Below are 25354 nucleotides of genomic sequence, written 5' to 3'. Positions count from 1 at the left end.
ATTCTGCTGGAACCACGCAGAACCAGGCCTTGCTAGAACTCAGGGTTCAAAGACGTAAGGCAGAGAACGAACATAACGTGCATACGCATTAACTACCACAGTATTCTACCATGGCGTAATCCTCCTGGAAAACACAGAACCTTGCACGGGAGCCTTAGAAATGTCCAACTTTTGGTTCAACGACCCTGCTTCTAAGGCTGTGTGCGGAGAAATCCACAAAACGTAGAACAGAACCGCTGCAGGGGGAAGTGAGAAACAACTCAAACCTCTAACCATGTGGTTAGACTGAGAATCAAGCGGGTCAGAATAGTTAATGGACTACTAAATAGCCATTTAAGATCCATGCTTTTGAACTCTTCAGAGGTAAGAGAAATTACCGTTAACGGTGGTTAAGGAAAGAAGGAACAAATTTGTTTTATCCATCCCTGGGGGCTTCAGGTGAGTATTCTTTCCAACAGAACCACGAAAGAGAACTCAAAATAAGGTCCCAAAGTTGGCCTCACTTTTGGGTGACTGTTTCGGTGTTCGAGGAACTCTTTTTCTAGCTTTACATCTTTTGGGTTTTTACTCTGAAGATGAAGCTTTTAATGAAGACCGCACACCACTGAGCCTGGCTTTGAGAACCCCAAGCCTCCAAACTTGGCACCAGGTTCCATACTCTGTAAAGAAGCTATTTTAATCAGGTAACCGATGCTAACGCTTCCCCGCATCAGCTAGCAGGTTATCTGGAATGCATCTTAGAAAGATCAATGGCCTGCTGGACTCAAAGAAGCCATCCCCAAAAAAATTGTATAAAAAGATTTATTGAAATTTATCAATGACAAACAGACATAAAACTCAAAGTTTGGCTCTTCTGAGGGGGAGGAGAAAAACCGGTGCAGATGTTCTTTTGTACAGATGAAACGCGGGCTAGGAAAGAACACGTCACTTCTAAAGCAATCCAGAAGGGGGACACGAAAGCAAACCTGTACACTCACTAGGAATTTGCAGTCATTTCAGATTTCCACTAGGTAAGAAAATACAATTTTGCGTTAGTTTATCCGTGCTCGGGTGTATGAAAAAAAAACCCAGCCGACATGCAGCACTGCCTCCCGTGCCTAGGTTTGTAAAAACGGTCTAAGCACAGAAGGACACGTGGAAGAATTCTCTGGTCATTTTTTGTAAAACAAGGCGTTCGAGTATTTTACAGAACAAGATAGGACAGTTTTGTGTTTCCTTAATCTTATTTTAAAGAGGTTGAAGTTTGAGGGTTTGCTTCTTCTCTTTTAATTGTCATGACCGAATCCGTTCTACTCATAACCCATAAGCCTGCTGTTTTCGGCTCTCTGGCTCATAGCTCTGAAGAGTGACGCCACAGTCTTCTTCACAGAGCAAAGCCCACCACCATCTGTGAAGAGGGAAAGGAATGAGAGACGGGGAATGTCCCCCAACCAGTGCCAAAATACGCCTTTAGGTTGCTATTTACAAACCAGGGCGTTGGATGCCTCTAGCAGGCCCAAGAAATGCAGAAATCACGGGAACGAGCACAAGAGGTAAGACGTGGCTGGTGCTCAGCGCCTTCTGGGCTTCGAGAAACCAAACGGAGGCCAGCCACGACCTTCCAACTGACTCCAGAGACTCCGGAAGTACCAGGAGACAGAAGAGCCCTCCAAACCATCCTCTTTGAGAGTAAGAAACAAATGCTCACTTGGTGTGTACCTTAGCTATCGCATTTACAGGGACAAAACCAGACACAAAGAAAAAGTAGGGGAAAAAAATAAAGAGTGGCAGTAAAAATAGTATTTTATTCCACCCCCTCCCGCCCTCCCTCCCCCCACAACCCCCAGTACACGTTTCCCCTCTCGTTCCCACAGCAACGTTACAATCAGAAAAAAATAAGTTTCGGGGGGCGGGATTTCGGGGGGGGGGTATGGGTAAAAACAGTCAAATCACAATAGGAATTTTTCAAAATAGGTTATTCCACTTAGTCATCGTCTTCTCCCTCATCTTCAGGTTCTCGTTTTCGCTTCTGACCCCTTTCTTCTTCTGGAAGAGGAAGGAAAAGGCGTTTAGGTTAAAACACTGAGCCTGCCTCTCACTCGACCCACCTGCTGGGAAACCAGGGGACCATACGTCTGGGAAGCTGGGCCATCCCTGGCAGATCTGCAAGCCAGGGAGGCACGGGGGCCTCGGATGGGTGTGTTCTACCCTCGGGCAGGTCCCCAGGGCCTGTGCGGTCCGCTGCCGACCGAGGGGGCCGGGCTAGCTGAGAGTAAAAAGGCTGCCATACCACCAACATCTTCTTCGTCTTCCTCGTCGTCTACTTCCCCATCGTTATAACCCTCTTCATCCTCCTAGAAGAGAAAACAGACAGCAGACATTAGTGATGCCCCTGGCCCAGGGACCCGCTGAAGAGGCCACTTCCCCAGACAGTGAGATCGAGAAGGTGGGGGCCTCTCAGAGCCTCACAAGAACCTGCCACCTCAGGATGGATCCAAAGCAGACGTTCTCTTGCATCAAGGATCCCTTTGAGAAAATGACAAAGCTCTGAACCCCTTCTCCAGGAGAAATCGCCCACATCACACACAGTATCTGCAAACAATGTTGGGGGGATGGCAGATTCTAACCCAGTTCAGAATTCTGACCTGGAGTCCCTGTAACTCAAGCAGCTTTCCAATCTGTGTGCTCTCGGGAGAGAAACTTCCCCAAGCCGACTCTGTCATGCACAAGCCAGCCGTGCTTTTATTTGCCCTCAAAGTAGTTTTCGCTTCAAGGGAAGACCCCGGTTTTAGCAAATCCAGGTTCTGTGGGCAAGTTCAACCTCACGCTACCCAGCCTGTCCACCGCCTTGCACACTTGGATCACTCGGAGGGGACGATCAATCCCAGGCCCCTGGAGGACATCATTCCCAGCTCCTTGAGATTCAGCAAGGTGTGTGAATTCATTCTCAGCACAGGATCCCTGTTTTACGCTGCTTCTGAAGTCCTATGCTAGCTGAATCTCTACATGTTGAACACTGTTCCTAAAGCATCAGGCAACCAACCCATAGTTAAGAAGAACCTGGTGTGGGGCAGTCAGTTAAGCGTCTGACTCTTGGTTTCAGCTTGGGTCATGATCTCTCCATTTGTGAGTTCAAGCCTGACATCAGGGTCTCAGCTAACAGTGCAGAGCCTGTTTGGGATTCTCTCTCCCTCTCTCTCTGCCCCTCCCCTGCTCATGCTCTCTCTCTCTCTCTCTCAAAATAAATAAGTAAACTTAAAAAAAATAAATAAAAAGATCTTGATGAGAACCTTCTTTTTGTCAAGAGACATATCCTTTTATAAGATCACCAAATAGTTTTTCAGTCTGTCTGCTAAGACTTTTTTGGTCTGTGTGTAAGTTCAACTTCACTGGAAGCTAGAACTCTTGCAGATGGTCAATGAGATTACAAAAAAAAAAAAACACAACAAAACCCTGCACGTTGGGACTCCTGTGACAGGAAGCGCAAGATGAAAAATCCATTAGCCAACATGACTTACTGCCCCGTCCTGGGGGGGACTGTTTTTCTAAGTCTTTATTTTTTAAATATTTGCAATATTCTTGCAGCCTACACCTAGGGAAAAGGGAAACCCAGCAGCAGAACTAGGCGGGAACAAGGCCGATCTTTTTCTATTTGCCTTGCCTTGTGCCTCTCCTAAGTTTGGGGTGGGCAGGAGATCCTGTCCACATGGGTCTGTGGCAGGATAGAGACAGGAAATCAGAGAAGGTAGGTACCCTGTCCATGTTGTTCTCACTTTCAGCCTCTCCAGGTGTAACTTTTTTGTTTTTTTAATGTTTATTTATTTTTGAGAGAGAGAGAGAGACAGAGTGCAAGCAGGGGAGGGGCAGAGAGAGAGGGAGACACAGAAACCAAAGCAGGCTCCAGGTTCTAAGCTGTCAGCACAGAGCCCGATGCGGGGCTTGAACCCATGAGCTGTGAGATCATGACCTGAGCCGAAGTCAGAGGCTTAACTGACTGAGCCACCCAGGCGCCCTTCCGGGTCTAACTTCTGTAATCAGGAAGAGCTGATTTAGAATTCTGAACAAGTCATGGAAAATGACTATTACAGAGAGACTCCAAACATCCATACACAAAACCTAGCACAAGACCTTGGAGAAGCGTGTAAGTGGTATTACCTACAAATTTTTATATTCTCTTAAGAATTCACTGAATTGATCCTTCTTTACAACTCAGATGTAAAACAATACCTATCTTACAGATGAAGAAATAGGCTCAGAAAGGTTAAGGAACTTGTCCAGGGACACACAGCCAGCAAATGGTAGAGCTGGGATCCGCCCCCCTCAGACCGTGCTATTAGTAACCCTCACAGACACGCACAAACCTTGTCAAGACGCTGGGAGCAAGCCAATGTATTAGGATCACAGCCTTATTTCCACGTGTGCTAGGGACCCTTGTCACTCTGAATGGCACCAAGCAGGGTCTTCTCCTATCACCCATGAGTTCAAAGCAGTCTTTGATTTTCTCTAACACACTCTTAAGTGCTCAGTAAATATCTGAATTAACGTATGAATGCAAAAAGGCAGAAAATAAGGATGTGGATTCCCTAAGAACTAATTTTCGCATATAAACCAGTGCTAGGTTTATTCCACCAGCACATGGCTCCCCTCCTGACCTGCCTCCAGAATCTTCTCCCTCTTCCTCTCCCGGGGCTGGCTGCAAGCCTGGACTCCCCCATAGCAGCCCCATAAAAGGCCCCGAAATGGTCTCGTTTCCCCAACCAGGGTTTCGTGGCTGCCAAAGGCCGATCACTGAGGCCTTTAAGTTGGACGGAGTCATAGGCAGCAAGTAAGGGGGACTCTGGGAGCTGGTGCCCCTGCCCGGTTCAGCCTCTTACCTCTTCTTCTCCACTCACGTCCTCCTCTTCTCCTTCCTCCTCCTCCTCTTCATCCTCCTCGTCTTCCACTACCTGAGCATCTTCATCATACTCTTCCTCTGTGCAGCAGAAATGGGGACAAGGGAACTGGTGGTGAGCCCGCCTCCCTCACAGCACGAGCCCAGGCTGTGCACGGGTGTTCCATACAGGTAGTCTCCCGTGGGGCCCAGGACCCTCCCACGCCCACTCAGGCCCAAAGCCTGGAAGCCCCAGTGTGACTGAACACACCCTAGGGTCATCCAAAAGCTAAACCCTCCTCCCAAGTTGTACAAAAACGAGAAGTTCCTGGGTGGAGGCTCAGCCCACAGAGAACTCGCTGGATCAGAGGAACAAGTTACAGGGTCTAGGAAGGCAGAGAAGTCAATTCATTTGCCAAGAGCATCTAGCCAAATTCCTTGCTTTAAAGGTGAACATCCGAGTCCCTGAGGGGGGATGTGACTTGTTCAAGGTCATACGTCAGAGTTAGCCACGGAGGTGGGCCTAGAAACCTGGCCTCAGGAGTCCTGTCCTGGGCCCTTCCTGTCATACCACAAGATGGAATAAACTAAGGCAAATGGGTGTCTTGAGTATCTGACCTAACAAGGAAACTCAAAAATCCTATGTCTGAATTAATGGGCCAAATGTCTCAACTCTCTCTGTTACTGTGGCCATGAAGAACCCGCTGGGAAACTACACTATGCTGGCACAGGGGGGGAAGGAGACAGGACACGCTCCTTTCCTTTCTTCCTTCCTTCCTCCCTGCAGGTCCTGCCACTCACGGCTCAACCTCACCCTCCCCCTACCACCAGGGGGCCCAGCATGCCACGCCAAGCAGCCTCTTGTACTTCCGGGGCCCCTGGGGGCCCCTGGGGCTCCAGCATCCACACCCTGCAGGTCCCGCCTGTGGTCCTGTGGGCTGCAGCCACCAGGGGGCCCCACAACCTCTCCAGCTCATGACCTCATCTCCACTGCTGGACACCCAGGTGAATGGGACCCTCAGGCCACACCCCACCTTCCTCTGTGCGCTCACCAGCCCTGGGCTGGGGAGTCCACGGTCACGGTCACACTACAGAGAGACACTGTAGGATCTCATTCCGGGGGTGGGGACTTCGGAAAAGAGGAAAAACCGGAAGGGAAGGTTTAGTTAGATTTCTTAAAGAGTTACCACACTATCAGGCAGTGTCACGATGCCTCTCTGGGGTTCAAGCCCCAGTGAGAAAGATAAGGGATGGTGGCAGCAAAGCAGCCCCACTCTCCCCACCCCACCCCCCGACACCCACCATCCTCGTCCTCCTCATCGTCGTCCAGCCCCTCCACATAGCCCTCGGCGTCTGAGTCGGGGGCCTCCTTGTCATCCCGGTCGTAGCCGTCGAGATACGTGAGCTGTGGGAGGAGCTTGAACACGTTTTCTCGGTAGTCGTTCAGGTTGGTCACCTCACAATTGAAAAGGTCTAAGCTCTTGAGGTTTTCTAACTTTTTCTGCAAGCAGAAACATGAAGTCGACAGTGAATGATCTGTGGGAGGGCGGGAGGGCAGGGGGGAAGCAGGAGGGGGGACTGAGCCAGGTGGAGGAAACAGCTTTGCCCAGCCCCATCACCCTGGTTGGTGGGCCTCAGTTCCTTCACCTGGAAAATGGGAGGGCGGACTTTAGGGCCTTTGAAGCTCCATCCAAGGCCAACACATTTAGTCTGCAAATACAGCTTTGGCCGTGTCAGTGACCAGCTTCAAATTAACCTGGGGCTCCCTGGGGCTCCAGCCAAGAGCTTTGCGGCTGCCCCTGTGACGAAGGAGCCAGAGGGGAACGAAAAAGGCGCCACGAACAAAGAGACTCCTGATGTGTCTATTACTAATGATGGTGTGGACGACGGCCATTCACATAGCACACTAGGTATTAACTCAGTTTATCCTCACAGCCCCGATAAGGTAGAAGTGATTACTAATGTTCAGTTGCTCTCAAGATCTCAGGATCGAGAAGTCATTCTCAGCAGGTCAAGGGCAGGGAAGGAGTCTGGGCTGTGGTCTGGGTGGGCGAGCCCAATACCCTCCCCCAGCCTGAGGAGGTGAGCGTAAGGCATCAATCACATTGATAACCAGGGAAGGAGAAGCTCCAAAAACATGTGTGGTCTGTGCAGGGAGAATAGGGTGTGTCTGTCTGTCTGTCTAGGTCAGACCTTTCATCGTAAGCCGAATCACAATGTTTTATATACACATACGCTTGGCCTCTACACCTGCCTCCCAAAATACACATATACAGAACTTCAAAGATCTTCCTATGAAATCACGAAATCAAGGCTTCCAGGTAGATCCAAATAGTTTTGCTTTGCCCTAGGAGGTTGGTGGAAGACCTAAAAAGAAGTTCTGTGGGACGCATATACTCGTAGTTGACTCCACGCCACAGCGGGCGAAGTCGGAGCTTGGGAAAGATGTGCCGGCTTCTGGTTCTGCCGTTCTGGCCCATCAACCTGCCCCTCGAGCGTCCACAGAGGGCAGGGAGTGCCTTTTGGACAAGAACCCTACAAACCCGAACTGAGGGATGCCCCAACTTCTACTCTGTAAACCTAGAAAGTGTGGCAAACTTGGCAAAATACCCTCATGACCTTTCCCTGACTCTAAGGTGGATGGCTTGTGAGAGGGTTCTTACGTGTATGTTCGCAGTAAGAATGCTTATTTAACGTGGTAGTATTTCCGTATGTCAAGAAAGCTATTAGTCAAGGACAGCTGAAATCAAGGGAACACACTCACTCAGATCCAGGTAATGGAGAAATTGTTATGGTGACCATGCCTTGTCCCTTTCTGGTGAGTAAACCCATGAAGTTTGGGGTGTGTTCAGCTCTATGGAAATGAACAGGAGCCAGAAACACGGCCCACGTCTCTGAGGCCCTGGTCACTATCACACCAAGGACTAGAGACCATGGCTCAGTCGCTCTCTGCCCCTCAGAGCAAGGCCTGCATCGAGGCTCTTGCCCCATGCCATTCTGTGCCATCCAGGGGGCCATCCCACCATTTGGGGGTACCAGCCTCAGGCCAGCAATCCAAGGAGAAAACAGGTGGGCCACTCCCAGGGGCAGCTTAATTCTTGGGTGGCTCCTCCCTCCCCAACGAGGGACTATGAACCAAGCTCAGGTTCCCAAAGCTGAGCAGAAACTGTAAGAAGAAAAGCACTGGACCAGAAGTTGAGGCCAGGGTCCTACCCCACCCCGGCCCCCTGACTACCCACTCTGGCAGTGTGAACTTGCTCAAGCCATTTAACTTCGCTAGGCTTCAGCTTCTCTGCGGACAAGGCAGAAATAGTAGCTCCAAGTTGATCTCATAGCACACGAGAGTCAAATAAAGTAAAAGAAGTGAGAAGAAGAAAAGAAAAGAAAATTAAAGAAAAGAAAAGAAAAGAGAAAAGAAACAAACCCCAAACATTCTACAAACACAAAAGTAGTATTCCCTGATATCAACTCCTCCCCCCTCCCGCCCCGAGGAGAGGGAAGGACCCAAGGACCCGAAAGACTCACCAGTGGCTCTATTGTGCTGAGGTCTTTAATTTTGTTGCCACTTAAATTTAGATGCGTGAGGTTCGGACACTTTTCTGCCAATACTTCCAGGCCCCCTGAGATTCTGTTATCGCTTAGTTCAAGCTAAACAGGGCAGGGAGGGGAAAAGCAGAAAGAGCTCTTAACACGAAGGGGGAGGGCCCAGGGTGCCCAGCCCTCAAAGTCGTCTGAGGGCCTCGACCACAGGCGTGTTGGCGCGCGCGGCCGCCTCACCTTCGATAGCACCCCCTCAACACCAAGCAACGAGCGACCCTCTCCCCTCCTCCCCGTGCACACTCCTAGACTCTATTTACCTTCTTAAGTTTGTTTAACTTTGGTAAGTTTGCGACTGAGGTGAGGCCTACGTTGATTGTACTTAAGAACTCCAGTTCTTCAAATTCATCTGTGAGGCCCTCGATTTTGCCTTCGATTGACCGGCAGTTGTCCAGGACGAGCTCTTTCACCTGCAAAGGGAAGGCCAGCGGGCGGTCAGACCCAAAGAGCAGTCAGTCCGTCCTACACTGCAGGCTGAACCTCCTCTGTCTCTTCAGGGGCATTGTGCGGCCAGCACCCACCCGGGTCCTCCTGCCGTCTGCGGTCCTGAGGGGAAGGACGGAGGGGGTGGGCACACGCTCCGGGCATGGTGGTCTCGTTCCAACGCCACGGCCACACTTCTCCAAAACTCCCCTTAAAAATAAGCCGCCACAGTCCCCAGCTTCCCACCAGCGCCAGCCACACCATCAGATCCCCACCGCCCTCCTCCCAGGCCCTGTGGCCTCAGCCTGACCACCTCCCACGGCCAGCTACTTCCCCTCCTTCTGCCTCCGTGTGCCTGTGACCCTCGGCGTGCGGACGGGGCCCAAGACACACACGTACGCCGCCCTCACCAGCTCACCGGCCAGAGCCTGCCCACTCGTCACCACAGTCACCCACTTGGACTGGCCCCTGGTAGGGGCCGCAGACTAGGGAGCCCCCCACTCTCCGTTCTCTAGACCAGCCCCGTGCAACAGAACCTCCTGCAACGATGGATGCCTCCTGCTCTGGCCAAGAGAGGAGGCGCTAGCCGAGGGTGGCCACTGAGCACCTGTGACCCGGCTGGTGAGACTGAGGAACTGAGTTTTCACTTTCATTTTCCTTAATTTAAATGTAAAAAGATACTTAGAATTACCATATGGGATAGTGCATCTCTAGGCCCTGCTCTTCCGGGTCCTGAGCATAGATGTGAAAGGAAAAGAATGGAAATCCGCAACCCTAGGACGCCCCCGTAATGCATGCTGAGGTCGTCGAAGTACAAAAAGTCAGTCTTTGGAAGCACCTCTGTGACCCTGTCTGGCCCTTCTTTAAAACTCCCTGGAGGCAATTTTGCCACTGGAGTTCTTAGATTCTCTTCTTTTCTCTTCTTACTCCAATCTGGGTCCAAATCCTTTATTTCTGATGATGTAGAAAGATGAGTTTGGCTCAGGTCATGATCTCATGGTTTGTGAGTCTGAGCCCCACCTCAGGCTCTCTGCTGTCAGTGTGGAGCCTGCTTGGGATTCTCTCTCTCTTCCTCTCTCTCTGCCCCTTCCCCGCTCTCTCTCTCTCAAAATAAATAAATGAACTTTCAAAACACCCCCTCCCCCCAAAAAAAAACCTGAGTTCCTTTATTTAAAAAAAAAAAAAGACTCATGAAAAGCAACTTCTCATTAGGTGGTTAAAAGGTAGATTTGGCTGAAGGGAAGATTCCAGGCTCCAGTACAGATGGTGGGGAGACAAGCTGAGGAACACATCAAGTCCCAGGCCTCAACGTCTCTGGGGAGTCAGCAAGGGAAGCCAGGGTGCCCAGCCCTCCAGGAGGATGCCCCGGTGACCCACTCCTGCCCCAGGAGTCTGGCTGCTCCTTGGCTACCCAGGGCTGGCGGGCACCTTAAAGGTAACTCTTCCTGGCCGCATCTGGTGCTGGACACAACATCCCCACCTGTCTGCTCCCCACAGCCTCAAGGAAACACACATCACCATCTCGGGATCTGCTGCCCCCCTAGGACTTCCCCCTACAGGTTCTGATTGGTCACGGATGGTTCAGACAGTACGATCTAGTTCTTCCAAATGGCAGTCCCACACTGTCCGAAGGGTCATGCCAGCCCCTCAGAGCCTTTTCTTCTCCTGGACAAGCAGATGGCCTTCTGTTCTAACCAGCCCCTGTCCAGAGCTCCTCCGGCCCCCTGAGCAGGCCAATTTGCTTAGACCTTCCTGCCAGGCCCAGGATGACTGGCTTGCCACAGTCCTCCAATCCTCCCTCCTGCTCAGGCGTCTCGAGGCCAAGCAGAAACCTGGGGGGACAGAATCGACAGTGGGCCTGCTGGGCCCCTTCTCAGCCCACCCTTGTCAGCAGGCAGACCAGGGGCGCTCGGGGCACATCTGGACCCCCACAGTTACCCTGCTTTCTTCTTCCCTGGCAGACAGAGGTGGTGTGCCTAGCCCAGCGACAGTGGCAATCTGCCAGGAAGGGCAAAGCCAGGCACAGGAGCTCCTTCCCAGAGCTGACCCGTTCTGGGCCTAGGCAATGGCCGCCAAGTCCTGCCTTTCCCCTCGGATCTGGGATGGGAGAAGTTAAATCCTTTTCCACTCCCTCAGTCCCCAGGAGAGGCCAGATGTCCAGGTCAAGCCACCTTCTCAAGGTCACTGGCAAGAGTGCCTGGGAATAAATCCTGAGAGGCCTTCTGCCCTAGGGCAGGAAATCAGCGTAGAGCCAGGAAGCCAGGCCTTAGGGGAGCAGGGCAAACGGAGGGAGGTTCACAGTGCTGGGGAAGGGGGTAGGCCCACCTTCTTCATCTGCACCAAACTCTGGAGCCACAAGGCCTGCGGTCTTCGGAAGGCGCTGCAGATTCTTGCAGCTCCACCAGAGAAAGACAAATACGAGCAGGGATTCCAGTACACCCTCAAAGATTTCAGACATGTGGTTTTTCCAGACGGGTCAAGGGCTTCTCCTCTTAACGACCATTTGCCAAGGAAAAGAAAGCCTTAGAGATGGGGGTGGTGGGGCTGGGAGTCAGGGGAATTCCTCCCGGAAGTCGGCCTCTTTTCCAGAGAGGCACGGCGCTGCCTGGGAATTCTACGGACAGGCACGGGGTCCCAGTCCCGGCACCCCACACGACCGCCAACTGGGGGCCATTCCTCCCGGGGGATGATATGCAAGCGGCTACCACTAATGTTTTTATTAATAGGAACCATCGGACCTTTCCAGAGCCTGCACAGGCCCCCTTGAAGTGCTTTGCTGGCACCAGCTGGTTCACTGGTGGGAATGGGATTTTCCCATTCCACAGCCACATCAGAACCACCTATCCTAATGGCCCCTGGAATGGACATAAGACCCCATGCCGTGAACCAAGGTGGTCAGTGTTGGCTCCCGACTGGTCCTCAGATGTTCCCAAATATGAGGCGCGCTCTCCCAGACTCCCCCAACTCAACCCTATAAGCTCTCCTGAAGCCCCTTCCAACAGGTCCACCAGCAGGGTGGGGACCGCTCCTGGCAGTCCCCGCCCTGGTTACACTTCCTCCGTAACCAAAACAAAATCCAAGCCAGCCCTCCTTCAGATGACACTGCGATTAGGGAGCAAGGATGTGGAGAGGGGCTGGGGGACCTGGCACCCTGCTCTTGCCAAGCGGGAAGAGGCTGCTTCCAGCCGCTTGGGCAAGTCTATGCCCTCTGGAGTGCCAGCAGTGGCCAGTTATAGGTCAGGTCTGTGGGGCCTCTGGGACCACCACTGGTTTCTGCATTTCCTTCCTGGCAAGAGTTTCGGCAGTGTTTGGGGTGAGATCAAAGATGTGAGAGAAGGGCAAGGTTCAGACACTGCGGCTGCTGATATCACCAAAAAGCCCAAAAACCACGAGGGGGAAACCCACTGCTGCTTTGGGGAGTGACTGTCACTTTGGGGATGGCAGGTAAGCCGCCTGTGAAGTGCCTGAAAGTGACCAAACAGGAAAAAACAAAAACACCGGCCCAAGAGGTGATCTGGAGTCATTCAGTCATTCCACGCACGTCCCCCGAGTCCCCCTGGGTCCACAGAGGGTGGCCCTTTCCTAGAGCTCCAGGACAGACTCCCACGTTTGCAAACCTCCAACCAGCCCCAGCGCTCCTCAAATCCACTCTGAGCTCCTGATCCAATTCCAACCCACTTCCTCCCGTCTCTGTGCGGTGGCTGCCACTCCAAGCCCTTCCAGGCAGAGAACATATCCCTGTTACATCCAGGGTGTGTTCGCCTTAAAAAAGAAAAAAAAAAAAAAAATTAAGGTCCACTTCCCCCTGCCAAATCCTGGGTGTGAGCTAAGTGCAAAGTTAAAATTAAACTGGAAATTTGTACTTTGGGTTGAGACTCTCTCCCAAGCTTCACTGGCCCTTTAAAAATATCTGAATGTGGTTGCTCTCTAGCCCAACAACTGGCTTACTCTGCTGGTAGCAGAAGCTTTTCAAACACCCATGGACAAAACTACACAGGATTCTAGGCTTCACTCCTCAGGTGTCAACACCCAAGAGGAGTCTGCATGTTCACACTCAGCCCACGCGAGAGGTCAGTGGGGAGGCCACTGAAGCTTCCCAAGAAATCAGACTGTCCGGCTCCAGCATTTCCTGAAAAACTTGTCCCCAAAGCAAGGACACAGCAATCATTTCTCACCAATGGGAGCTGAAACGTCCGTGCTAAACACAAACACATTATTACTCTAAGGAACAACCCGTTGCTTGTTTCAAAACTGTGAAATCTTGTCTTCACAGCTCTCTCAAATGTGACCATTTCCTCTCTATTCTCTACACCGCAGTCCTGATCACAGTCATCGAAGTCACTCTAAGTCCGATTCTGCCTCCCAACGGGGTCTCTGTGACAGCGGGGAACACTGGACTACACGAACAGGTCAAGGACCTGGCTGGCTGAGGACCCTGACTCTGTCCCTGAGGGCTGGGCTCTGCCTCTGCGGAAAGAGGAGAATGGGATCTGTTTAACTTGTGAAGTACAAACCCCAGCCTAGAACACATTCCTTGTGTGTGTGTGTGTGTGTGTGTGTGTGTGTGTGTGTGTGTGTGGGGCGGGGGGGGGGGGCGGGGGGCTCCAAGTTCCTACACTGACCTAAGTGGGCCCTCCACTCTGACCTCTCCTCAATCTCACCCTTGCATCACAAATCGAGTTCAGGCCCCCCTCCTCCCCAGGAAACCTTCCCCACACCCAGCTCTGAGCATCCCAGGGCACTGAGGGCAGCTGCCACATGAATCATTTAATCGTGTATTAAGCATCCGATCCTCCTAGAGGTCAGGGACTGTCCTTCCCTGTAATCAGCCTAGCGGGGAGCGGACACCAGAGCAACTGCTTAACAAATGTCCTGCTTACCGTGCCAGGCACAGCACTAGGTGCCGGGAGTACAGACTGAGTCAAACTTACAGTGTCGCGGGTCCCCTATACACTGAATGAACCCGACCTCTTACAAACAACGTTTTCCACGTGCCTTGTGTCCCCCAGGAGGCAGGCCAGCTGCGCACGCTCCTTTTGACCTGACCCAGTGCTCTGCACGCCAATCTCTCGCCTATTAAAAAAACCCTCCCTCCACCAAGGGTGCTCCTATGACACCGTTCACCTGGGTAAATGCTGAGGGGACTCAGAGGCAACGGTGAGCCGGTGAGCCGCAGCGGGGTCCCTGCCAGCAAGAAGTGTGGTGGCGGCTGGGAGGAGGCAGACGGCTGGTAAATAACCTCAGAGCAGCGTGCCAGGTAGCAGACCGAAGGCTGGGACAGAGTGCATTCTTCAAATGCCTCTGCCCCAGACGGGACAGGCATGTTAAAGGAAGACAGGAGGGACCCAAGAAAGGGGATGTACTATATCAAAGCCAGGACTGGTTATATCGTTGGCAGGGCTTTGTGCAAAATGAAAACATGAGCCCTCTTGGTCAAAAATTATTAAGAACTCCAAACCCGCGACAGCAGCGCATTGAGCCCAAGGGAGGGCCCTCCTAAGCACAGGTCACATGCCCATGATCAGCTGGCCCTGATTTGAATGGACAGCTTGGGCCTAAAACAGAGCCCTCTGAAGGCCAGAGCCAGAGAGAAGGAAGATTTAGTGAGAACAGCTCTTTATTTTCCCAGCACTTCCGGAGGCAACGTGGAGAGGTGGACAGAAGGCAGGCTCTGGAGTCAGAGAGACTTGGCTCAAGTCCACATTCTCCACTTGCTAGCTCATCTCACCTCTCCTGAGCTTCCGCTTCCTCCAGTGACAACAGTGCCCATCACCTAGGGCTGGATTAAGTGAAATAATGAATGCACTTAGAGCATTCCCAGTTTGGAAAAAGCCACTTGCCTTCTCCGTGATCCACAAGCCACCTTTACCACGGTGACCACAGCCATGGCACAGAATGGGAACAAAGGCAAGCCGTCACATCTGAGCCACCAAAGCTGTCTCTCATGGAATGCACGAAGCCTCTTAACATTCTGGAGAACTAAGGTAATAGGCCCAAAATATACCCCTCTCAACCTTACATCTACACCTCTCGTTTTTGGCCTTGTTTTCCCCCACTGGCCTCGAGTCTCGATTTTCTTTTCTTTCCCTGAGCAAGAATGCAACAAATATTTGTAGCTTTGGTCTTTACCTGTCCGTCCCTGACCAATTTAGTTTTCAGGTTCCAGTCTTGCACAGAAGAGGAGACTCAAATCAAATTGACCCCGCGTTTTTTTGGTGCTCGTGGGTTTTAAATAGGTCAGCTTTTAAATGGGCCATCCCCCGCTGCAGATCCCATTTCTGGCTAGAAGGCCAAACTCTAGTTCGGCTTAACAGTCTTGTGTGGCAAGACCTGCCAAAACCCAGTCAGGTTCCATGGAGGGGAAAGTCAGGCTCTGGGAGAAAAGTCAGACATTTCGAAAGCTGGAAAGGCCTTTGGGATCATCTAGGTCAGTGGCTTTCTGACCACAACCCACAGTAAAAATATATTTATACCCTGGCTCAGTGCACACATGTCCTGTGTATACAAGACATGCACACCGAAACGAAACGTACCCTATCACAATTACTGTTTTCTGTTACATTAAAGAAAAAAAAATTTTTTTAATGCGATTTTTTTAATGCGACCCACCGTTTGTAAAATGCTGGTCAAGTTTAGCCCTCTTTTTTTCCAGAGGAAAGAGCAAGGTCCAGAGTTGGCCCAGAGTCCAGGAACCTTGAGCTGGGTGATTCTTCTGTCAAGCTACCCCACACCACCCCTCTGAGCAGAAATCAGAGGCCCCAGTGGAAGACTGGGGAATCATCCACATAGCTTTCGAATTTCTGCTGACAGGAGGATATTCTGCAACCTCAGTGGTAGCCAAGACCCTGGCCTCCACACCTTAAAGATCTTTTAAAATCTTAACTTAAGGGGCAGGGTCCCAACACTACCTTAAAACCAAAAAAAAAAAAAAAAAAAAAAAAATCTCTCCAAGAAAAAAAAGCATCTGAGTGTCTGGATTTTGTTTGTTTCCTACAATAGAGCTCTGAAGGCACGGGTGGGAGCACATGGCCGCGGGAAGTCGGTGACGCCATCCTTATTATTTTAGGGAACCGTGGAACGCAAGCCGAGGCGCGCTGCAGCGGTAATTAAGCTGTCGGCCAGGGCCCGGGTAATAGGCTAAGCGCCGGCTGGGGGAGGGCCCGCATTAACATAAACCCTGTGACTGGCTCCTGCTCCGCCTGGAACCGGCTCCCTACCTCCTCCAGCGGGTGCGGGGAGGTCTCGGTTTCTGCCTCGGAGACAGAGAGGAGCTGGTTCCACTGCGGATGCTTCCTCCAGCCAGAAGGACAGACTCGCAGTAACCGGAGGCGGGCGGGGATGGCTGTTGTAGGACCTGGGCTTCCGGCTTGTGGCATGGGCCCGCTTGGCGCGAGTGAGCCCCCGGCACAGCCGGGCCTCCTCCCTGATGTTTCGGCCCTGGCATTCCTCCCCTAACACCTCATTCCTCCCTCCGGGGCCAGTCTACATTCTACTCCCCTTCAAGACTTGTCAGTTCCACTTCCCTGACCGCCCAGCCCCTGCCCTAGCCCTGTCCGCCTTAAGAGTATGGGAAGCAAAGTATTCCCAGAGCGGCAGAAAATAGGGCCAGAAGGCTGTTTGGACCCAGGACGTGGGGAGGGGGTGTCCTGGTCTGACTTTGCTGGGGGAAGGCAGTGTAGTGGGAACAGGGAGAGATGAGGTCTTGGCTCCGGTGGATGATGCGATCGGTTGGCAACCTAGCAGGCTACATCTTCTCTCCATGGTTGTCCCTTCCCACCTTTAGTGGGTACTGGATGAAGCAGGAGTTTGAAACTGGTCCCAGAAGGTGGTATCTGAATGGTGACCAGAAGGAGGAAAGAGGGACAAGAAGCATGAGGGTGCTGATCAGGCAGTCAGATGACCTGGACCCTGGTGCCCACCTTGCCAGGGACTTGCTGTGTGCCTTGGGGGAGAGCCACATCCCTCTCTGGGTTTCTGCCAGCCCCCTAATTCACACACTGGACAATGGAGCCTGAGCACAGACAGGAGATCCTTTCTAGCTCCAAAATTCTGTGGGTCCATCTACTTTTAGTCCCACTCACATCCAAACTCAGCCTCTGTTCCTCCGAAAGGAAGTGAGAGATTTCATGGACCAAAAGAGCTCAGGAGTCATCACTGAGGGACGCCAGAAAGGAAATTTGGGGCCCCAGGCAATTAATGAAACACAAAAATCAATCGTGTAGTCTCTTAAAACACACCAGGGTCACAAAAACAGCCCCCAGAGGCCCAGGGTGCTGGGTTCCAAATGCAGCAGTCTGGCATCGTCCCATCTGATGTCTGCCTTTTCCCAGGGCAGCAGGGAGCAGGCACCTCAGCTCACGGGGTCCTATTCCCTGCTCAACAATGCTGCGGTTCATAAAAAAACCACACTGTTCACAATGATCTTATTAAATAGCCACAGCACTGGCCCCACGCAACAGAAAAGCCATGAGGAGATTGAAAGGGAAGGCCCAGAGAGCAGAGGGGTAAATCCTGACCAATCTCCTAAAACGCTGCTTTGATCATGTCCTATCACGTCCCGTCACTCCTGGTCCACAGACTTTCATGGCCACAGGGACTGCAAAGCCAGAGAAGGATTCCCAGCCCCCCAAGCCATCAGCGCTCCTGGACCAAAAACCCTGTGCCTCTTCCCAAGGCAGCTTGTCCCCACCTCACCTCTCTGCCAGCCTCCCTGCCCTGCAGCAAACACGGTGGCACCACCTGGCATTTCTTCCCTATATGACAGTTTACAAAGTGCTTCCCCAGGCATCACTGCATTGAATCCTCAGACAACCGGAATTCTACTCATCCTACTCGTCTCCCGGGGAAAGTGCTCCTTCCACCAGGGTCCTCTGAGAGCTGCTGCTCGGCCACAGAGGGCATCTGGCAGTTCTTCTTCCTGTGATCTTTTCTCCAAACACAAGCTTACCAAGGGCTGAGGTCTCAGTGTTCCCCGCTGGTGCCCTGCCCAGAGGGGCTGGCTTTCAGTAAATACTTGCTAAATGGTCAAACTGGAACGGGTCACTGAAGCTAGAGCAAAGAATGGAGTGGGGGGGGGGGGGGCGATGGCTCTGAAGAATCTTCTAGATTCTAAAAGGCTAACTAATCCCTAATTCACTTTCCTTTTTTTAAATTTTATTATTATGTTTATTTATTTTGAGAGAGACAGAGTGTGAGTGGGGGAGGGGCAGAGAGAGACAGAGACACAGAATCTGAAACAGGCTCCAGGCTCTGAGCTGCCAGCACAGAGCCCGACGTGGGGCTCGAACCCATGAGTGAGATCATGACCTGAGTCGAAGTCGGACACTCAACCAACCGACTGAACCACCCAGGCGCCTCCCTAATTCACTCTCTTTAAAAAAAACTTTTTTCTTAAGGTTTATTCATTTTTCAGAGACAAAGAGACAGAGCGTGAGTGGGGGAGGCACAGAGAGAGAGGGAGACACAGAATCTGAAACAGGCTCCAGGCTCTGAGTTGTCAGCAAAGAGCCTGATGTGGGGCCCGAACTCACAGACCGCGAGATCATGACCTGAGCTGAAGTCGGACACTTAACCGACTGAGCCACCCAGGCGTCCCCCCTAATTCACTTTCTGAAGCAAACCATCCCATTAGTTCCACTCCTAGACAAATCAACAAGCATGGCTTCCTGGGCCCTCTGTCCCAGCTGCCTTATGTGGTTGATCTGGACTCCTGAAATCAGATTCAGGGACTGTCAGCCTGGCTGGGGTCACCTGTGGACAGCAGGGGCAGTCTGATGTGGAAATGCCACTGGAGTCCTCAGGTCAGCAGAGTCCAAAAAGAGGGCCCAGTGTGGACCTTGACTGCTACCCACTCCCTGTGGACCCCCAAGTGGAAGAATGGTCTGCAAAACAAAAGTTAATTCACTTCCTCAGATCCATGAGCTGGCAGGTCAACCCTCTGCCCAGCCCAGCCCAGCAGCACAGCCCATCTGAGAAGACACCTCACTACCCAGACTCAGACTCAGAGGCTGGGACGCGTCCCACAGCCTCTGGACGTGCCTCAGCCAAATTTGCAGCTGGCTATTAAGAAGTACATCACAGAACCAAAGGACCCCATCATCACCACCTCTAGGGAACCACCGATCCTCTCCAGCTCCTCAGGCAACTGATGAAGCTCTGTGAAAACCAACCCAGTGACTCACCCAAGGTCACACAGCCCATTATGGAATCAGACCTTGGGCTGTTCTCAATTCTCCCACACCCTAAAGCACAGGCCTCTCCGTGATGAACTCCTGGAAGCAAGAGGAAACAAAGGAGGAAAAAGAAAACAGCTGTGAGGAAAAGAGCCCCATGCCTGAACCTGGCCCTCCTCCCTCCCTCCCTCCCGCCTCCACACACACACACACACACACACACACACACACACACACACACACACCCAGCAGGACCGGAAACGCCGAAGAGGCAGAGAAAGGCTCAGTGGCCTCAGAGTCGAAACTCTCGACCTTGGCCTCCTTCCCTGCCACCTCTACCCAAAATGACAGTGGCATTGGCAATGACAGAAGCAGAGCAAGTAGTGCGGTGTGGAAGGCCTCATGTCCAACCACCAATAGGAAACCGCTGATTTGGGCAGAAATGGGAACCCATCATGCAGAAGAGCCTAAAGCTGGGGGCTGAAAGTTTTTTCTATCCAAGGCCACAAAGCAAATTAGCCAAGGGTCACACATGAGAAGCAATTTAATCTCCGTTCTTTCTCCTTGAGAAAAATGGGACACGTGCACCTTAGCCTAAGCCTGTAAATGAAAGGCTATGGGTAAAAGTATTTGCAATGGAAATGCTGAGAAGGAAGTGTTAGCTCCCCCTGTCTACTAAGTGGGAGGGCAGGGATGGGAGCAATGGCAGGAGGGAGAGGGAGGGAGGGGGAAGCGAGGGGTGGGCGGCAGATGGAAGGCAGAGGGACAGACAGACACTGAGGAAAAGACACAGGCAGTCAAAGGCGGAGAAAGGATAAAGTTGAAGGCTCTGCACCTTTTGCTTTACTTCCAGAGTTCCACCCTCTTCACGTGGATTTTGGAGACAGAACTTTATTCATGTTTTAAAATAGGGGACAGGGTGGGGCGCCTGGGTGGCTCAGTCAGTGGAGTGCCCAACTTCAGCTACGGGCATGATCTTGCAAGTTCATGAGTTCGAGTCCCAGGTCAGGCTCCGTACTTACAGCTCAGAGCCTAGAGCCTGCTTTGGATTCTGTGTCTCCCTCTCTCTCTGCCCCTCCCCTGCTCGCACTCTATCTCTCTCTCTCTCTCTCAAGAATAAACATTAAAAAAAAATAAATAAAAATAATAAGGTACAGGGGCACCTGGGTGGCTCAGTGGGTAGAGTGTCCGAAATCAGTTCAGGTCATGATCTCATGGTTCTTGAGTTCAAGCCCCGCATGGGGCTGGCTGCTGTCAGCTTAGACCCTGCTTTGGATTTTCTGTGCCCCCCCACACACCCATCTCTCTGTCCCTTCCCTGCTTGCGCTCTCTCTCTCAAAAATACATCTTAAAAAAATTTTTTCTTTTAAATGCCAGAAGCCAAAACCAAAAACAAACCCTTATAACCTTTATGATTCTTGAAGAGTCTGAGAAGGGCTCAACGACTAGAGACAATGTAAAAGTGAACCGCATGTATTCTGTCTCCCAGGCGAGGTCATCCCAAGGCTGTGCTGACAGCAACAGGTCAACAAGGACCGAGGCTCCTTGGGCAGAGTCTCTATATACACTCTGCTCCGACGGGACTAAACCCTGAATTCTGAAACTTGAGGCAGAACAAACTTGAGGAAGGCACCCAGGGTGGGAAGGCCCCTGACAACGGTGGCACTGGGAGAACCATCAAAGGGACCAGTGATGTTTTGGCCGGAGGGTGGGGGAGCCTTTCGACAGCCATCTTTTCCCAACTATCTTGAAGGAGTGTCCTGTGCACACAGAAGTGCGTTTATTCCGTGCTCTCCTGTGCTTCGAGAACGAAGATCAGTGTGCAGGAATTACAATGAGGCAGTTTTCGGCCCCACGTAAACTATGAGAGTGTTTAAATCATTACAACTGTCCCAGAAAAGAATAGGCTGCTCTGAAAAAAAAAAAACAAAAAACAGTGAGCGGTCTCCCTAAGCATACAAATCAGAGGCCTCTAAGTGACCGTCTGCAGAGGGCTCTAAACAGGGCTGAACAATTATTAAATGGAGTGATATTGTATGATGAAGCGCTGCAGGGAGACAAGCCTTGGGTCTTTTTGCCTTTAAAAAAGAGGCTATGATTTGCTTCTTTCCCCTTTAAAGAAGTGTTACTTGTTTAGGCCACAGAGCAATTTACAATTTACCCGTTGAATACTGTGTACGGAGTATCTATTAGATGCTGGGCACCTGTGCTAGGCAGACGTTAGGGATACCGTGCAAAGCCCAACTTGCCAGGCTTCGTGGGCTCACACATCGGAGGGGGCGGGGGTGAGGCAGGAAAGCGATCAATGTAGCCTGTATGTAATATGAACAGATACCATAAAGAGAAAACAGCAGTGGTGGGGAGGGATGCCACTTTCCTATCCAAGGGAGTTTCCAGTGGGGACTTGAAGCCACGGGAAGAGCTTTTTAGGCAGAGGGAGGGAACAGCCAGGGCAGAGACCCTGAGCAGGGAGCACGTGTGGCTCTTCTGGGAAAGAGGATGACAGAATTTGTGGAAGAAGGGAAGGAAAAGAAGAGGAAACAGTGGCAGGAGAAAGGGGTGGCGAGAAGGATGCTGTCACATCCACACTTACACACGCCTGGGACATTCTGCACCTAACTTGTGGCAGGGTGGTGGGCTTCACAGGCAGTGGAGGTCCGAACTGTTGGGACCACAGCAAAGGGGGTTAAGACCCAATGTGTGACCGGAAGCCTGAGGTTTCCACTGCCCTTCCATAAAGGCGAACAGTGAAGGAGGCTTACTGAGGACTGTGCTCAGCTGACTGTTTCCAGGTAGAGACTGGCCTACACCACACACCTCCGGGAAATCTCCTGTGGCGGAATGTTCTGCTTACGAGTGTTTGGGCTCGTGAAGAGCATCAGAGAAAATCTGGTTTAGTTCCAGGCTCTACCACTTAGGAACTGTGTGGCTTTCGTTGGGCAAGACTTCACTGAGACTCCATTTCCTCATCTGTGAAATGGGGAGAATCCCCACCAACCCCACACGTCTCTGAGGGACCAGATGAGGTAAACTGTGCAGTCCTGGACGGTATGAGGAGGAATTTTACACTCAAGTTTCTCACCCAAGACTTCACACTCCGGAGAGCAGAGATGAGGTGTTATGGAGCTCTGACTCCCCCACACTGCCTTGCACTTAGCTCTCAATTAATGTTTGCTGAACTGAAAAGCATTAAAAATAACCTGGGAAAACATTCTGCCATTTTTTTTTCCTTCCTATTAAACTGCAGCACTTTGCCAGAAAGCTCCAGAACAGTCTCTCTTCACTGTAATCCTCCTGTTTGAGGGAAGAACCAACTGAGTCACACCAGGGCAGGGTGTTCAGAGGACAAACTGCCAGGCACGGGGACAGGAACAAGGCCCAGACCTCGGCAGAGGGCTCCTTGCTCTCTGCATCGCCCCGGCCTTTCTCAAACAGCCAGAGCTGATCCAGGTCGAGGCCACCAACAGAAGGGACTGCAGACCGTCCTAGGACCAGGTCAGTGTCTCCTGGAAAAGCCCACAAAAGTCAGACATACACACAATATACACAACGTGATGAAACCTTGCTCTAATCCAATCACCTCGTTGTTCGGATGGGGAGACGGGTTGCCCGGACAGACAAAATAGCGAGTCCAAAGTGACTTCCGTTATTTTTATTCTTTTTACTTTTTTGAAGAAGTTAACATTCATTCTCATGGTTTCAAAACCAAACAGCAGGGGCGACTGGGTGGCTCAGTCGACTAGGCGACCAGCTCTTGACTTCAGCTCGGGTCATGATCGCACAGTTCATGGATTCGAGCCCCACATCAGGCTCTATGCTGCCAGGGCGGAGCCTGCTTGGGATTCATTCTCATTCTCTCTCTCTCTCTCTCTCTCTCCTCTCTCTCTCTCTCTCTCTCTCTCTCTGCCCCTTCCCTGCTCGTGTGCTCTGTCTCTTTCTCAAAATAAATACTTAAAAAAAAAAAAAAGCATAAGATAAACAGTTAATTCTCCCTCCCATCCTGCCTAGTTAACCATCCCACCCATTAAGTATATCCTTCTAGAATTTGTTTACACAAATTCAAAATCTTATTTTTCTCCCCTTTACCCAAAACTAGCATATTATATACTGATCTTTGCCTTTTTTTGTTTTTGTTTTCCATGAAGTTCATGTAACATAGTACACAAAAACCTTTCTTGTTTCTTATTTGCACCGTTTGGAATGTGCCATCATTTTTCTTCACCGGGACCTTATTGATGAGTATTTGGGTCGCTTCCAGCCCTTTTCTACATTAATGTTGCAATTCAGATAAACGGGCACATATGTCATTTTGTGTTCATCCCACTTATTAACCATAGAGCTGGAATCAGATCCTACTTCTGACCCACAGAGCAGCTGTCCTGGAGCCTCGGAGTCCTACAATGGAAAGGCTTCACCACTGCACCTGTGTGGACAAGTTACTTCCCCTCTGGTCATTCAACAACGCTTAGAGCCTACCAAAAACGCCAAGATGGCACCGCACCAGGCACCAGGGACCCAATGATAAAGGTGTCCTTGCCCTCTGCCCCCGGATTGGCCAGTCTGGAGGGACAAGCAGAAGGGACTGTTGGGACACATGGGGGCAGTTCGGCGTGCCTTGAGGGCCATCTAACCTCAGGGGGCCAGTTTCCCTGTCTGGTAATGGGCGTCCACATGCATACCTTAGGGGTGTTCTTGAGGATCAAAAAAGTGTTGTTTGCCAAACACTGAGCTGGACACAAGGCTTGCAGTAGGTGCTCTGTAAGGGGGCAGCCTGACTCCTTTCCCAGAAGGGGTCCTGCTGATGGCCAGGCTGCAAGGGGTTCCAGGGAAAACACGCCGCCAGGCCCATTCCACAACCTCCTCCGCTCTCTTCTCACTCGAGGTCAGAATACGCTGCTGTGCGGTTTTTGAGGCAGCACCTAAGCCCCTAATTGTCTTAGCCTACTTTTACCGGAAAAGAATTTGGTCTTCCCCCACTTTTCAGACCCTCTTTAGTACTCTGAGGCACCCTAGGTAGGCTTCTCACCTGTGCGCCCAGGCCCTCGTGGTCGAAGAACGTCAGAAACACGGAGACGTGCAAATAAGACTGGCACAGAAAGGCAAAGGGAGGCACGTGGAGAGCGGATTTTGCTGGGATTTCCCCGACGATGCAAAAAAACCACTTAAGGGGAAAAATCCGAAGGAGGGGCGCCTGGGCGGCTCAGTTGGTTAAGTGTCCAACTTCGGATCAGGTCGTGATCTCACAGTTCGTGAGTTCGAGACCTGTGTCCGACTCTGTAGAGCCTGCCTGGGATATTCTCTCTTTCCCTCTCTCTCTGCCCTTGGCCTGCACGCTCTCTCTCTCTCAAAATAAATAGATAAACTGAAAAAAAATCCAAGGGAGAAAAATCATTGAACCTCACATTTACTTCATTTACTTTGATGTGTTCCATATCACAATAAAATATATATATTTTATTTTTTTTTAATTTTTTTTCAACGTTTTTTATTTATTTTTGGGACAGAGAGAGACAGAGCATGAACAGGGGAGGGGCAGAGAGAGAGGGAGACACAGAATCGGAAACAGGCTCCAGGCTCCGAGCCATCAGCCCAGAGCCTGACGCGGGGCTCGAACTCACGGACCGCGAGATCGTGACCTGGCTGAAGTCGGACGCTTAACCGACTGCGCCACCCAGGCGCCCCAAAATATATATATTTTAAACCAGATATGTTGGCATCATATGTCCATCCTCCTAGGGAAGACAAATGCAGCAGATTTTATAGAAAAGAGAAAGAAATGAAAGTCAGGAATCTAGAGCATTCTCATATTATCAGCAGCCCCAAAGTGGCTGGGAAGATGGGGGAAATCACTGTTAAGATTTGAGGCTATGTGCACAGCTCTGAAGTCAATGACCTGGCTTTGTACCCAAGCACAGCTCCTCAGTAAGATGTGACCTTGAGCTAGTTGCTAAACTAGCTTTCTGAGCCTCAGCTCCCTCATCTGTTAAAGTGGGAATAATCCCACTCAGCTTGTAGCATTTTTTTATACAGATTAAATAAGAACAAATATGGTATCTGGCACACAGCTACTCAACGGTTAAAAGCAAACAAAACACATAAAAAGATACTACATTTTTCTCAATATTTAGTAAAAGGATGAAAACCTAGCTCCTCCTTTTCAGAACCCCAAACCAGAACAGTGGTCATCAAATTTATCCAGCCCCCCTAATACTGGGAAGCCGTTTCCCTAACAGGCTAATTAATGAAGTCTTACTTCACCAAAAGCTCCTTTCAAATTCACGCAGGACACCTTCTTCTAGATGAAAACTATCAG

The 25354-nt window shown here is 51.1% G+C and overlaps 1 protein-coding gene across 5 annotated transcripts in view; it reads right to left on the bottom strand.

Moving 5' to 3' along the window:
• Window positions 1-784: 784 nt before the first annotated feature.
• Window positions 785-25354, bottom strand: part of ANP32A (acidic nuclear phosphoprotein 32 family member A) — a 40049-nt gene continuing 15479 nt past the window's right edge. The window contains exons 1-8 of one of the 5 annotated variants that reach the window (XM_030317848.1): window positions 16087-16412; window positions 11195-11360; window positions 8707-8856; window positions 8375-8497; window positions 6152-6350; window positions 4854-4951; window positions 2270-2333; window positions 785-2025 (exon numbers count right to left, since the gene is read on the bottom strand). In XM_030317848.1, the coding sequence (XP_030173708.1) occupies window positions 1964-2025; window positions 2270-2333; window positions 4854-4951; window positions 6152-6350; window positions 8375-8497; window positions 8707-8856; window positions 11195-11360; window positions 16087-16313 (1089 nt within the window). In that variant the 5' untranslated portion in view covers window positions 16314-16412 and the 3' untranslated portion in view covers window positions 785-1963. Of the gene's footprint in view, window positions 2026-2269; window positions 2334-4853; window positions 4952-6151; window positions 6351-8374; window positions 8498-8706; window positions 8857-8967; window positions 9080-9560; window positions 9824-11194; window positions 11712-16086; window positions 16413-25354 lie in introns of those variants that run through there. The other 4 variants (XM_030317847.1, XM_030317849.1, XM_030317851.1 and 1 more) reach the window with 4 other exon arrangements.

This window comes from Lynx canadensis, chromosome B3, assembly GCF_007474595.2.
Source record: "Lynx canadensis isolate LIC74 chromosome B3, mLynCan4.pri.v2, whole genome shotgun sequence".
NCBI classification, from domain to species: Eukaryota; Metazoa; Chordata; class Mammalia; order Carnivora; family Felidae; genus Lynx; species Lynx canadensis.
This window is presented reverse-complemented; position numbering and strand designations above follow the sequence as displayed.